At 35.8% G+C, this 14,977-nt stretch overlaps 1 protein-coding gene across 1 annotated transcript in view; it reads right to left on the bottom strand.

Moving 5' to 3' along the window:
* ATRNL1 (attractin like 1) overlaps positions 1-14,977 on the bottom strand; it is a 565,377-nt gene that overhangs the window by 56,627 nt on the left and 493,773 nt on the right. Inside the window, exon 28 of the mRNA XM_013948667.2 lies at positions 4,314-4,428. Within this exon, the coding sequence (XP_013804121.2) occupies positions 4,314-4,428 (115 nt within the window). The remainder of the gene's footprint in view (positions 1-4,313; positions 4,429-14,977) is intronic.

Here is a 14,977-nt window from a genome sequence, read left to right as displayed (position 1 = left end):
GGAAAGAGAGAGACACTCATACGCTTACACCTCTAGAGACCATTCAGCTTACTACCTTTATAGAAAAGCACCTTTATAGCATGGTCTTACCTGTTTGGAAGATAGGGAAGTTTTGCTGTGTGAAAGTAGCATATCTTTACACATACCTAAGAGAGGACCATGCTTCTAAAGGTTATGCATTTTTCCAACAATGTTGGTTGATCTAAAAGGAAATCCTATTTCTCCTTATAAATGCTCTAGTCTTACTTTGTCTTCTCATTTCTCTTTGTGCTTCAGAGCATTTACTGGCCTTCTCCAAGAACGATGTGAACATTTATCATTGAGTTTTATAAACTTTTTGCGCAGTACCTTGATAGCTGAAAGTGTGGGATCTAGTTGGCTTTAGTAATAATGATGACTAGATCACAATTTTTCCTTAAGTATGATTTATTACACTACCAGGCTGTTTTTTTCTGTATTGCCCAACATGTCACCAGAGCTGTGTGCAACCCTTGAAGGAGTTATGCTTGATCTTTTCACTGCTGGTTATTTATTGGCACTTTTTTTTTTCCTCATTAAGTAATTTATATATTATCTTCTTGTTCCTTGTATTTTTTTTTTGTCTAGCTTGTTTTGTTCATTGCCTTTGAGATATATAATTTAGTCCTTTCTAGAAAACTGGTTGCAGCTGCTCTCATTAACAGATCTTCTTTGATATTAATAGTTTAAGCTATTTAAAGCATGGGATCAGAAACTACAGCAATAGTAGATGATCTCTAGCTTCCAATGTGTCATAAAATCTGTAAGACATATGCATGCATATTATAATCTGCCCACAAGTGCTTGAACAAGCAATTTTTCTGGTATACTGTACACATACATTGTACAGAAAATTGTAATTTTTTAATGAACCTTTGAATTTCAATCTGATCTGATTACTAAATTGCAATACAGGCAAGAAGACAGCTGAAGAATGAGGAAACCACATGATCTATCACTCAATCTAAAACTGAGAAATTTATTTTTTAATCACAGTTAATCTTCCCTAATGTTTTTCATTTATAAGTCTACCTTACAATTTGTTTCAAATTTCTGCTTTATTCCAGGTAAAATTTCTTTTAAAATCAGTTCTTACTTTAGGTATATATAAATAAATTGTTAGGATCCTCTCCAAAACTTATTTCTAGAACAAAATATAAGGTCTAGTGTATCACACCTCACCTAATACAGTACTAACCTTTATTCCCTTTCCTGATTTTCAGGATGTTTAATTGTACAAATTGTTACTTCATTGAAAAAGTCATTTTCTAAAACGCGACTCACAATGCATAGTGTTTCTTTTTGCAATAAACTCTTAAGTCACATCCTAATCTTAAACTGTTTAATTGTGCCAATTTAGCTGTTATTTGTATAATCTTAGGATTATCACTTAATCCAAATAGTGCTGTCTGAAAACTTGTTTTGTAAAGTTCTGAGTATTTCCTGCAAGAAGTAGAGAGCACTCAGCTCTCCATTGAGACATATGGTCTCTCCTAGAGAAGTTTTTGCCTTGTATAGCCTTTGGCCAAAGCCCACCATCTGTAGCTTCAAATTTTCTTCCAGCTGCTGAGAAAGGTGAAGTATAGAACATATGCTGTTCATAGAGTTACCTTTACATTGGATTCTTATTTAAGTATTCAGAGAGAGATTTTTCAACAATATATTTGTTAAGATAAAGTTTAGAAACGAGCAAAATTCACTTTTGATCATAATCCTGATCTTAAAATGTAGGGATACCTACAATTACCTACAATACAATTTCAGCAGAGTTTAGGCTAGTTATTTGTGGAAAAAAATTAGCTTTCTTGTATTTCAGAGAGAATGTTATGCGGAACAAAACATGTATTTTCTCTTTGTACTTCTCACACATGTATAAGAAATGAAACCCACTGTCACTCATTGTGAACTGAGAATCAGTGTCATTGACATATTTTATCACTTAAACAAACATGTTTGATTCACTGTCAGTTCTAACCTAGAATGATCCCAATGAGCTTCGAAATGGTTATATGCAAATAACAGAGGAGTCTAAAATTACTTGGCAAGGCATGATTACTGAACACACTGTTTCCATCAGCTTAAATATCACTGTTTTAACCTAGCTCAGGTCATAAGGAAAACCAACTACACAGCAAACATATGTCTGCAGCACACAGCTTCCCTGTCATTTCAAATAACTTGGCACAGTCAGCAGCATCTGCTCCCAGGAAGCCCAGGAAAGAAGCAGCAGGTAGTGCTGCAGGACAGGAATCAACTGAATTAGTAGAGCTACAGGTATGCCAATAAACTCATATAATAGCTTCTAAACTATGCATGGTTACATACAGTGAAAGAATTCCATGAGTACCAAAATTCATTACACTTAAGAAAAATGATTATAGCCATATAACCTAATGGTTGAATCAGCATGGTTGCACACCTCAAGCATTCTGCTTTTGACCCTGAACGAAATGAAAGCTACTGAAGGGACAAAAAATTTTAGATATTTCTAAAAATTAAATGGCTGACAAAGATTTAATAACAAATAGAGGAATATGATTTGAAATACATTCCTGGGAAGCCAATGGAAGGCAAAGTAATAAAATAGAGCAGAACAGAAGAAGGTAACACACGTAAAAAAAAGAGGTATATTCTCTGACCTATTGAGAATTCAAAATATCGCATCCGTTCTGTTATTGAACCCACTTCCTGTTTTGGAAAGCCTATTCCCTCCATGTCTCACATACAGCAAAGCACAACGTTTACTTTTCAAAAAACATAAATAGTAACTAAGAGCTGCTTATGCTTATGCTAGATAAAAACATTTTTACTTCAGAGAAATGCATTGCAGGTAAATTTGAAAACAACAGGAAAAAAAACATTTTAAGCTTCAATTTCAGCAATTACTTTTAATTTCCTTTCATAATGTTTTTCTTTGTTGTAAGACTATAAACACCTTTGTTTCTTTTTCATTTCCTTAAAACCTGAACAGGGAATACTCTAGATATCCTTCCTCCCTCATTGCTCTCTTTAGAGCACTTTCATTTATGTATTTCTTCCAAGAAATGTATTTGACAAAGCATCAGTAACGCTTTTATTTTCATGCCACTTCCAGAAATGGTATTCTAATCCATAAACAGCATGTTAAGAACTAAATCCTCATTTTAGGACTCAGAATAAATAAATAAATAAATAAATGACAGATAGTCATCAGGCCAAAAGGAGAAGAAAGAACACTCAGTTGAGCATATTTTCAAAATAAGCCAACTGAGTTTGCCCTCATCATCATTACTCAATCCTTTTTAATCTCTTAAATGGATTTTTGAAGGTTAAAAGGATATCTTTCTGGCTCTTAATAATAAAAGTTACCCTTAAAGCATACTTTCTGGTTTACAGGAGTATTTTGGACACATACCATACAACTTACTGTTCATTACAGAGGTGTTCATTTTGGAAACCACCCCAGTGAATTCTGAAATAGCAAACTCCTCATTTGTACAGTGCCAGATTACTGTCTAAACTTTGTTATCACAGCCATTTTGCATCACATCATTATATACAGTATTTAAAGGATTAAAACAGTGTATTTAGATACCTCCAGTTTGGGAGACATTTTACGAGAAGGGCTGTAACGATTTTTACAACAATCTAGCATAAATCAACTAAGGTAGAGTTGAGAAGTACTCCCAGTAAATGTTGATTTAAAATGAGCTGCGACACTTTGCAAAGTGAACATCTGCCTAATGAAGCAGACCTATTCATTCAAACAATTCCAGGTTTCATCCAACAGGCATTTTGGAAAATGGTAATATTGTAATTGAAAGGTGTGACACACTGATCTGAAAACACAAAGCTCTCCACTCTTCTTCATTTTTCTTGGTGGAAAGCAACTTCACTAGAAGTTGGTGCACTAAACACCAGCTTGAATTGAGAATACTCACTGGTATTCCCTATACAGCATCATTTATAGCAATGGAACTGTAGAAGTTGGAGAAAAAAAAAAGCCCACCTCTGTGGCTGCACAGTCCTGGAAGACAAGTCTGCAGTGTGTTGGTATGCACGCGTATTGCTGCAGGAAGTGCTGATGAGACACGCCATGGTATACCAGCCTACTTGATCACTGGGCCTTTTTATTTGGATACCACACTAAATTCCAACTGAAACATCTCTATTGGTCCTGACCTTAACAGCAACTTGTCTAAGCAGTGCCTTGTAGTCATATGCTGTGCTGTTACAGTGGTTCTGTGTGGGTGTGATTGCCCAAGCAGACTGCATCGCATGAAGACAGACATAATGATCATTGACAAGAACCTTACCTGACTGACCCGGGGGTGGGACTCCTGATGATCCTCTTGGCAGACATAAAAATACCGTGAGGACTGCTGCTTTGTTTCCTGAACATGGCTCAATGGCAATTGGTTTAGGAGCACCCTGGAAAAGGAATGTACTTATGTCATCGTCTGATAGAGACTTCCATTACATCTTTACTTATATATCTTTAATATATTTTAAGGTTCACTGTAACTGTATGAAGCTATTTTTCCCAATTAGTTCTTCACATTTAAGCAGATTGTCCTTCCCATGTTAATTGACTTAAAAATGGGCTTTAACAGCCCACGCTGCAAACCTAATCAAACAGAAAAAATGAAATGATCACAAAGACAACAAAATTATACTTGTTGTTTTATAGCTCACTAAATTTAGTGATATGAACTTATCAAGCTTAGAAAATGGCAATACTTTTTTGGTACACACAATGGTATCTATGAGTACCAAAGTTTTTCCGTATTCTGTGAATAAGCAAAATCTGTGTGAAAGAATTTTGTCCCAACAGGCTTCTGTTACCTAGCCTTCTTAATGTCAAATCCATAAAGTGAGACCCAGTCAACCTTTGAGGCTTTTATTCCTATCTTTCGAAGAGACTCATTTTTACCTCTGTAAAACAATAATGTGCATCATCATCATGGACAAAATGAGCCATGGACATACAGAGAGTGGTAAATAAATATATAAAGATAGAAAGATAGTCAATTTATGTTTCCCTGAACAATAAGTCTGCCTTCTCTGTATCTCTCCTGATAAGCAAATGAACTCTTTCAGGCAGGTTCTCTCTCTCTCTTTTTTTTTTTTTTTTTGTACACACAAACAACAGATGCAGTCTTACTATATTTAAATAAACATAGAAACTTCCTGCAAATGTTGCCTGTTCACTTAGCATCTTACTCTGCCTCATATAAAACTATGATAACAGTATTTTTGCTGGCAGTAGATATCTGCTGTTACCATGCATATCTCTTTTGTTAGCTATATAGATCTTTTAAGTTGCAGTTGTTTTGACTACATAGTTGCTGCCATAGTGTTCTCAAGTTACCAAGATTCAGGATCGTAGCAGCTGCAAGAAAGCAAAGCAGCCTACAAAACCATAGAATAGTGAGTTTCTAACATGAGAATTTACAATGCTTCCCTGTTTTGTGCTAAGAGATAGGATTTTCACTTTTGAGAGTCAAGCACTGAAGTTATTTCTGAAACCATTAGGTCAAAATCAGCATTAGCAATTGTTTCTCTTTCTTGTTTGTAAATTTTTAGAATATCTGTTATGTTCTAAGGCAAAATAAGTTTGACATTTTGATTCAAAATTCAAAGCCATAAAACTTTCCATTTACATGCAAAATGCAAAGTATAGATAAATGTCAACTGATTCAAATAAACTAAGAAAATGATAGTTCAGCCAAGTTAAAAATACACTGCAAAGTACTCAAAATAAAGAAAAGAAAATAAAGGCTCTTCTATCATGTTTGCAATTATCAATTTCTTTTTTTCTATTTCCAAGTAACTGACATTTATTGCTCAGTCAAGATAAGGATACAGAGAATACTGCAAAAAATCAACCAGTAGATAAATATATTTATTTTTACTACATGGTTATATTTGAGATGCATTTTTGTAGATGCATTTGAGGCAATAGCATTAAAATAACTTGGGTGAAGAATTTCATTAATTTAAAATTGACCTGACATAGTGAATGACAATTTACAGTCATTAAAACCTTGCCAAACAATGAAACAGAAAAACTAACACCCCCAAACCTTCAGCTAACAACAATCACTTTTTAACAACATAAGAAATACTGATTAAACAGAGTGCACTGGATCGGTAGCATTTAATGTATTTCTTCTGTAATGCAAAGGCCTAATGTTGGCCAATAGCAACAGATAAAAGAGAACAGATTCTGAACTTGTGTAAGCTAGTGTATATGTAAGGACTTCCATGGATCTGTAATGACCTGGCCAGTCAGTGCTGGATGATATGATTCTATATCAGAAGCAATACAGAAAAGGTGTGTGTTTGTGTGTGTATGTGTGTGTGGGGGGGGGGGCGGGGAGGACAGAAGAAGAACCATTTCAATATTAGCAATATTGATTGCACATGCACAAAAGTAGTTCCTGTGGCTTACTGAAAAAGAAACAGTGTGAGAAAGTTTTCTTATCAACATTTCTTTGAGCTATATATGTTGAAGGGCAATGTAAAAAACAACATAAAAATAACGGTAATTTCTTCTGATCATACTGTTTAGCATAGAAAAGGGTCTTGATAGGATCGCTCAGATCAGCAGCTACTCTCCACCTTAGGCTAATTAAATATAATCAGACAAGTGTAGGCATAGAGTAACACAATATCAGCACTGACAGCAGTCTGATGCGGAGCTCTGCTTACTTCCCAGTGCATGAGATCTCAATCTAAGCAATGGCTGTGCTTATGGTCACAAGATGGAAGACACAGTACTCCTACATGTGGGAAATCAGGCCTTCTAGGGAGGCTTGTTGAAGGAAAAGGCCCCATACATTGCACTACCCTAGCAGCTGGAGACCACTTCATCTGTCATACCAGGGAGAGAACTGGCCTACTCTGTCACTGCATGAACGTGACGCAGCTAGCAGACAGATCAGAGATCTGGGACATACAGAAGGAGAGAAAAAGCATGTGGAAGACAAGTGTGAAGTCATACTGTGAGCCAGTGGTGGTATTGCCTACAGGATGAACCTCCCCTTTGCTGGCTTGAGCACAGTTAACAGCCATGATCATGTCCTGGCTTTGTCAGGCACGTGCAGCAGCCAGCGGAAGCATGCCTTCTCCCTCCTGATCCTCCTGCCACACACTAATCTCTCACTATCTCATGCTTTCATTCACTCCTACCTTTTGAACTTTCAGTTGTCAAAATCTAGGGCTTCCCAACATTTCCACTCTCCTATCACATTTCCCTCCCCTTGGACCAAAACACATGCCCCCCATTCCAGCACCTCTCTCTATTTCTCACCTCTCCAACCTTGCAGACAGGGATTCAGCTAAAGCTCATGGCACTTCAACCCCATGCTTCCTACTTCACACTGCATTGGCCTTACTCCTGCATCTTGAGTGCAAAATAGACTTTCCAGCTCTAGGCAAGTTCTTGCAACAAGAGCTGAGAATAAAGCAGTCTGGGTATTCTTAACTTCCAATGAGGACAGTATGGGAAAGGACAGAGGTGGCTATTTAGTGGTTCAGGTGCAGTCACTAATAAGATACATAGATTTTACAAATAAATATGTTTCCAGAGGGGATCATGGACTGCCTTTCACTATATTCTTGAACAATAGGATCTGAATCCTTATACAGCATTTGCAATTAAAAGAATTAGTATCATTAACGCAAGTAATAGAGCACTTAAGGCATCTCCCCCGATCTATTTGTGACAAAGGCAAATAAAATAACATGCCATGACTCCTTTTTATTTAGAAAGGGAGGCAAAATGAAATCTTCATTTTAAAATGTAATTCAGAATACTATTTATGCTACTATTATACTATTTATTTACACAAAACTGAAAGGAACAAATTTACTATTATGCCTTTTAATTTGATGAATTATTACTTGACTATAAATCAAAATAATGATATTTTCTATTGCAGTGCAATGTAAAACCTTTCATTAGCAGGCCCCGTCCTTGTCTGTTAAAGTTTATACTTTTCAAAACATAATTGGAGGAAATTATATTTTTGATAAATATTTTTTCAGAGGACCTCATCCAAAACTCAGATATAGTAAGAATTTTCTATTTGTGCTTTAAAATGATGGCCTTTTATAGAGCATTATGGCTGAAAAAGCAGAAGCATTATCTTACCGTATATCATTCAGATTCACTAGCAAGAGACCACAGAAGCATAGAGCAAATGATGATAATTTAGATACCCTGAGGTTTGTCAGTTGTTTAAAGATAAATACATAACCATGAATCAAAGTTATTTCACAGTGAAATAACATGTTCTCTGAAATGTGCCATTTATCATGCATTTTCTACAGGTTTTTTGGAAGAGATAAGGCACATGTTTGTTTGCCCAAAGCACTTAGCTACCATGATTTACTTACTAGAATTGTCTTTTTTTCCCCTTGTACAGAAAGAAGTGAATTACGTTTTGCCAAAAAGCACAAATGACAATCACAGAGTTAATAAAACTTTATCAGTGAAACACAGAATAAACAAACATTTCTCTTATTAAACAACCTTTTGCTGTTATATCCCCTTGCTTGCACACACTATGACAGCAAGAGAGAAGTATGTCAGGTGGGAAGGTGAAAGAGAAAGAGGAAGAAAACCAGAAAGGAGTAAAAGGGTGAAAGAGCGGATAGTATCATTGGTAATGGAAAAAGAAAATCAAATCAGTGGAAGTAGAAAGAAGAACTAAGTAGAGAGGTAGGCAATAAAACAGAGAGTAAAAGAAAAAAAGTTTTATCCACATTTTAAATGCAAATTCAGAGTCTCATTTATTTATTCATAAAAACAAGTACAAGAAGAAGTCTTCCCACATTTTATTGGAGAAAACGTTCTCTAACTAAGAAAAGTTTCTTAAAGGGCTACAAAGGTCTCACTAACGTCCAGTTGCCTGAATGAGTCTGAGAGGAACTAATGAGCTTTGGGAAGATTCTTCACTCATCTCTGGTTCGTTCCTATAACCAAGTACAAGAAATAAGTCTTGGCTGGATTTTTTTCAGTACAAAGGACAAATGACACCACCACCATTACAGGAAAATGAAAATCTATGCCTGTATTAAAAATATATTTTTAAGTAACTTAGTACAATCTGCTTCATAATGAGAAGAAAGTAAGAAACAGGTTTATATTTAGTTTAAATATTAAAAAAAAACAAACTTACATTGTGTTGGTTCGTCAATTTAGCAATAACATAAATGAGCAATTTAGGCATAACACAAATGAGCAGCTTTAAGAGTCCAGCCCAAGAAAAAGGAAGGAGCTATATTTGGCCATTTTTACTGGGCAGGATGGCCACAAAAACACCAGCACTAAAGAGGCAAGAACAGTAGGAGAAAATAATGATGACAAAGATGATGTTCACTGATTGCTATAAGGGTTTAGAACCTCTTGGGGGAAAATGCACTGAAACTTTAGCATCTCTTCCTATCTGACTATCAATGAAACTATTTCTTAATACTATGAATCCAGGGAGATGAAAAGTGTAAAAGGTTTTGGATCAATCTGTATTCCAAGAAGAGGCATCTTACTGAAGTGCTATAGAACTTCAGATTTTCAGTACTTAGTAAAATATATATTTTTTTCTGTTCGGCATGCTAGGTGCATCCAATTTTTAAAAGTGCATTATTATACCATAAGACAAATAGACCACGTAAGACTAAATGGCTCCTATCTCATGCCAAAAAAGCAATTAGAAAATTGAATCAAGGAATTAAGGATTAATGTGAGCATGTTACACCTGTCAGCAGTAATAAGTATTTTGACAAGACCAGAATAAAGTTTGACAGTGTGCACAAATACAGATCTGATATATAAATCAAGTATTAAAATGAAAACTATGCATTAATCACTTTAATGTTTCCTAACTAAAATGGTTTTAGTACTACTTACAGTTATAAGAATTCACTATAAACAAAACATCATCTCTTCTTTTTAAAAAACAGCTTGACTTACTCTTGTTGTTTTAGTAATAAATGATGCTGATTTAAACTTAGTTTTAGTCATATCATTAAAACTGAACAAATCTGGTGAATTCCAAATATACTAAGATTGATGGCTTGGCAAATAAGCAATCAAATCTGCTGTTATGATGGGATTAATACTCAGAATGTAAATAGCCACTTTTAGGGAGTTCAGTGTGCAAGACTTCAGAGCACAGAAAGTGCAGACTTTCTTTATTCAGAAAATAAAATGAGAAATAAAAGGCTATCTGTGTTTCCTGAAGAGGTAAGGAATAAAGAAAAGAAGGAAAGGTAACATTCAGACTATTACATTACAACTATTCATAACTTCATTTTCTCTTCAGGTTCTTTTCCTGAATTGTTTTTTTTTTTTTGTTTTTGTTTTTTTAATTTTATTTATTTGTGATAACCAAATCTCCAATTCAAAACAGGACTTGAGTACCTAAATCAGATTTTGGCCAACTTTAGAGACTTACATACATAATCAAAACCCTGTAAATGTCTTTGTTTCAATATTAAAATTTTCCCAATTGCTGAAGCTCTTCTCTACCCACCCAGACACACCCTACTCTCTCACTTACACCCGCTCAGGATTCACTGACATTCCTTCAGCTCACTTGGATGCAGAGCCTGATTTAGTAGGTGTTTTCAAAACATGTTTACCAAATTAAGCTTTACAAAACAATCATGGACACCTTCTTTTAAAACTCAGCTGAAGGCAGAGGTAGCTCCATTCTTCATGGAAGAAGGATTCATCCTGGTTTTCCTATTCTGCTCTTACCAAGTGACTTTTGGGTGTAAAAGACTCAGTGCTACCCTAAGAGAAGCTTGGCACTTTTTCCTGAATGCTGAAACAAAGGCAATGTCTCAGCCAGAACCAAAGACTGTAATCAGTAGTTCTGTTTTCTTAGACTATCAGTGTTACACTGCATTGCTATTCTAAATATTGGGTACATATTAACATTTATTAACATACTTTTGAGTATCAGCTTCACACCCACCCAAAAGTTTTGACAGTTTTTTCTACAAACTTATTCAATGAGTAATTTAAGTCTTAGTGAGACTGCAACAGAAAAAAAACACTTTCACCAAACACCATTTATGTGCCAGGAGAAATATACTTTAGGAAATATTGCAGAGTAAAGAAGCCAGGACAGAGTTCTGAACATTATTTTGTGGCTGGCATAGGAAATACCAACACTGCAGCTTCTTATGGCTGAGGATTTCTCAGTGATTTATAACTTTAATTAATTAGACCCCACTAATCCATGTGAGGTATTTATCCACTTTCCCACAGCAGTACAAGCTGGAGACCATGTTCTGGAGCATCTTAAAATACTTCCACATATCTTAAAAGCAACTAAAGGAGGTAACTGCCTTGCTTCTGCAACTGAGTCATCAAGCCAGTGCTGATTTATCCCTAGGGTTCTACCACCACTACCTTACCTACAGGATGCACCAGTTTTCTCAATTTCTACAGTATCTAATGGAGCTGAGGCCAGCAGGATTACAGATACATAATGGCACCTAACAGAAATTACTCTAGTAGTTCTTATTAGTACTTCTTCATAGTCAATGATCTTTCTAAAGCACTTTTGCACCATTCTTTTAGCAGAATATAATTCTCAGTTAATTTTCTTGTTTCAAAATATTTATGGAGCTCTTAAAACATATTGATAAATTATTTCCCATAAGGAAAAGAGTGGGAATTAAACAATAAAAAACTCTGATTACCAAGCTGTGATTATGGTGGCAGTGATCCAAACACATCGTTACCCTTAGGTTTATCGTCTTACCTCTATAACAATATCTAATGATAGGCTGCTTTCCTTTTTGCAACCTTTTCTGATTAGTACGTGGTTGTCAGTCACCAAAGGTTATGTACTGATGTTGAATTTACGTATTAATTTGAAAGCATTTATGCTTGGAAGAGCCATATTGCTATTACATAAACTATATTTATTGCAACAAAGGTGGTTATATTGTCTCACCTCTTCTAGAAAGAGACTGCATTTTAAAAGTGCCTTAACATATCAAAAACTAATGCTGTGTCAGACAGCATTTCATTAGTAAGAGAGTTATGAATTAGCACCCTGATTAAAACTGAATTATTAAGATTAAGCTACAAGAAACACCTACAGATGCATTTATTCTCAATGGGGTTTCCAGAAAGAATCCCAAGTCAGGGTTTCTATTCAGCCAGGCATCCTACTGCCTAAAGGTTGTGGCTTCTCTGAACTCTGACACTGGTGTGAATCATCCTACAATTTTCCCGACTTTCATAACTGGTTGTCTGAATAGGGCACAAGACATTGAAGCTAAATCAAAATATTAGGTAGCTGCAAGGAAAGCTGCATTTCATTTCTTTTTTTGTGCGTCCACGTATGCAGTTTCCTAGCTCTTCATAACATTAAATAAACTCGGTTTTACTGTACTTTTACATCTTGCCCAAGAGTAAGGGTAATTTCAGGTTAATCTGGAAAATATTGGGCATAACTCCCAGAGGATGGTGTGTACAGTAGTTGTACTGGGTTACTGCCAGAGGTATTCCCAAGAGCCTCCAGAACATCTTCCTATTAAGCTGTATCAGCCTGATTAAAGGTTGGCAACACTGGTGTCCAGTCAGTGAGAAGAAAGAAGAAATTTATCTTGGCAGCTGTTAGCTAGATCCTGTTGGGAAAAGCATCTGAGACCCTATGTCTGTGACATATACCAAGCATCATGTATCCTCAGACACTTTCCTGTAAATTTTTCCCATTGCCATTTCTTCTGTAAGTCAAAGCGGTGCTGTGCAGTAAAGTGATGCTAATGGACATTTGTTTCCCAGACGAGTATATCCATTGGATCTCCAAGGAACAGAAATGAGAAATAACTGGAGAATTTTGTTATTCCTTCACAATTCAAGCTGAAGGGCTTGTGTCTATGAAAACTTAGCATCTTAGTGCTGACAAATTACTGACTTATTACTGTTACTTGAACTAGCACTTAAGACCAATTTGTCACTCCCATATATTTATAGTAGGCTACTTTACCAATGAGTGTCTGGCAGAAGAAGACATGGTCCCTCCAAAGCCGCTACTATCTTTTCTGGGTGGGAAAGATGAAGTACCAGGTGCATACAAATTCTGCTTTATATTGCAGGCTAACAAGGGTGGCTATGCTGGAAGGCAACAGAGGAATGCTGCACTAATGATAAGCACAGCACAGTTTACTTTCTTTGGGAGCAAAAGCAAACTGAGTCAGCTACAGATTTCTGAAATGGTCATGAGGTAGCTCAGGGCAGATCATAAATTTCAATCTGTCATTGCTACAGTAGACAGAAGTCAGAAGTTTTCACTAGCATGTGCCTTACATGAACACACAGATCTCACTTCTGAAGGTGTGCAATATTCTGGAAGCATTAGAAATAAGGTTTGACTATTATTTCAGAAATCTATGCCAGACTAGGGGGAAAGGCAAGTGTCCTGAAATTATTGGGCTGTTTTTTGTATTTCCTGCAAAACTGGAAAGAAACTAAAGCATACCATGTTACCCAAAATACACTTTTCTATAGCCATGTTTTTTGTCACTCCTGATCACATGCAGTATGCCTAGCGGGTAGTAAATTGAAACATTTATACCTGGAACTGTAATAATAATGATAAAGAGAATTAAATCAAGACACATTGTGAAAACTAACTGTCAGCAGAAAGGATTAAAGTGCAAACTTGGCAATATTCTTAATGCAGAAAAAAATGCTAATGGCACCAGAATAACAAATGACTCTCTATCATGACAGCTTCCACAGATCACAGCCTACTGAATGTAGGGAAGACAAACCAAAAGTCTGAAAGTATGACATAGCTTTTATCTGGATTGTCCTTGTCCAAGGACTGCTATAAAATGTGTATACCATAACCAAAAATACTCTAAAACAAATAATCCTGATATTTAAGATTCGTGCATCTACAGCAGTTTTCAAACTAGTGACTACATATGGTATGATATTGTGGGTCAGATCATGGCAGCTCCAGCAGCAGAAGTAAGAAACAGGAAGAGACTCCTCTGTCCCAAGGAAACAAGGAAAAAGTTTGTGATGGGAGCAAAAGGGAACTTCATTTTGCTGCATTATATAGTAGCAGCAGCATGGGTTAAACTGACTAGCAATGCTGGCAGTAGTAGCTGCCAAAGAGGTGGAAAGGGAGAGGGCAGTCTGGCAGGACTGTGAAAACAGAAGCCAGACCTTTTTAGAGGTGTTGCATGATGCGTCTCTCACTTTCCTTTCCTGAGAGCCTTCTTCACCTGCTCTGGCCCATTCACCAGTTTGAAAGCATAATTGGGTACAGTTTTGCACTTGAATCCTATGAATTCAAATCTTAAGTACCTATGAGATAATACTCAGCTGTCTAAATCAGCACGACACGCAGATAACAACTGAACTATAACAGAACTGATTTATACTAGCTGGAATTTATTGTTAATTTCCTAACAGCTTCCTTGAGAAATCCTGCAAATAAACTCAAACTTAAGTATTATCAGTTAATGTTACTTTCCAAGATTGCTACCCATCAAGATTGTCAGCATTTACAGTGGCCACAAAAATAGTAGGAACTTCACTGAAAATGCACAAGAAATAAGACTTTCTCTTACAGCCTACACATAATTAGACACATGAGAATTAGTGCTTGGTGAAGCTGTTTCATTAAAACAAAAAAGATTACTTGCATGAATGAAATTATTTATGTACATTACTCATGTTAGCTTAACATGATAACTGATGGCTTTTTTTTTAATTTGAGGCATTTTTAATATAACGAAATAGGAAAAAATGCAAAGACTGTTTCTTTAAAATACTATAAAATCTGCATCATTTTCACTAAACCTGCAAAGATCTACTGTATAAAGTATTTGCTGAACTTGCATTACTACATTGAAATATCAGGAACTTGGGGCTGATATCAAATTTGTATCAGGCTCCTTTATAATATCATCTGTTGCATGAATACAGCCCATT

Source organism: Apteryx mantelli, chromosome 7 (genome assembly GCF_036417845.1).
Source record: "Apteryx mantelli isolate bAptMan1 chromosome 7, bAptMan1.hap1, whole genome shotgun sequence".
NCBI classification, from domain to species: Eukaryota; Metazoa; Chordata; class Aves; order Apterygiformes; family Apterygidae; genus Apteryx; species Apteryx mantelli.
This window is presented reverse-complemented; position numbering and strand designations above follow the sequence as displayed.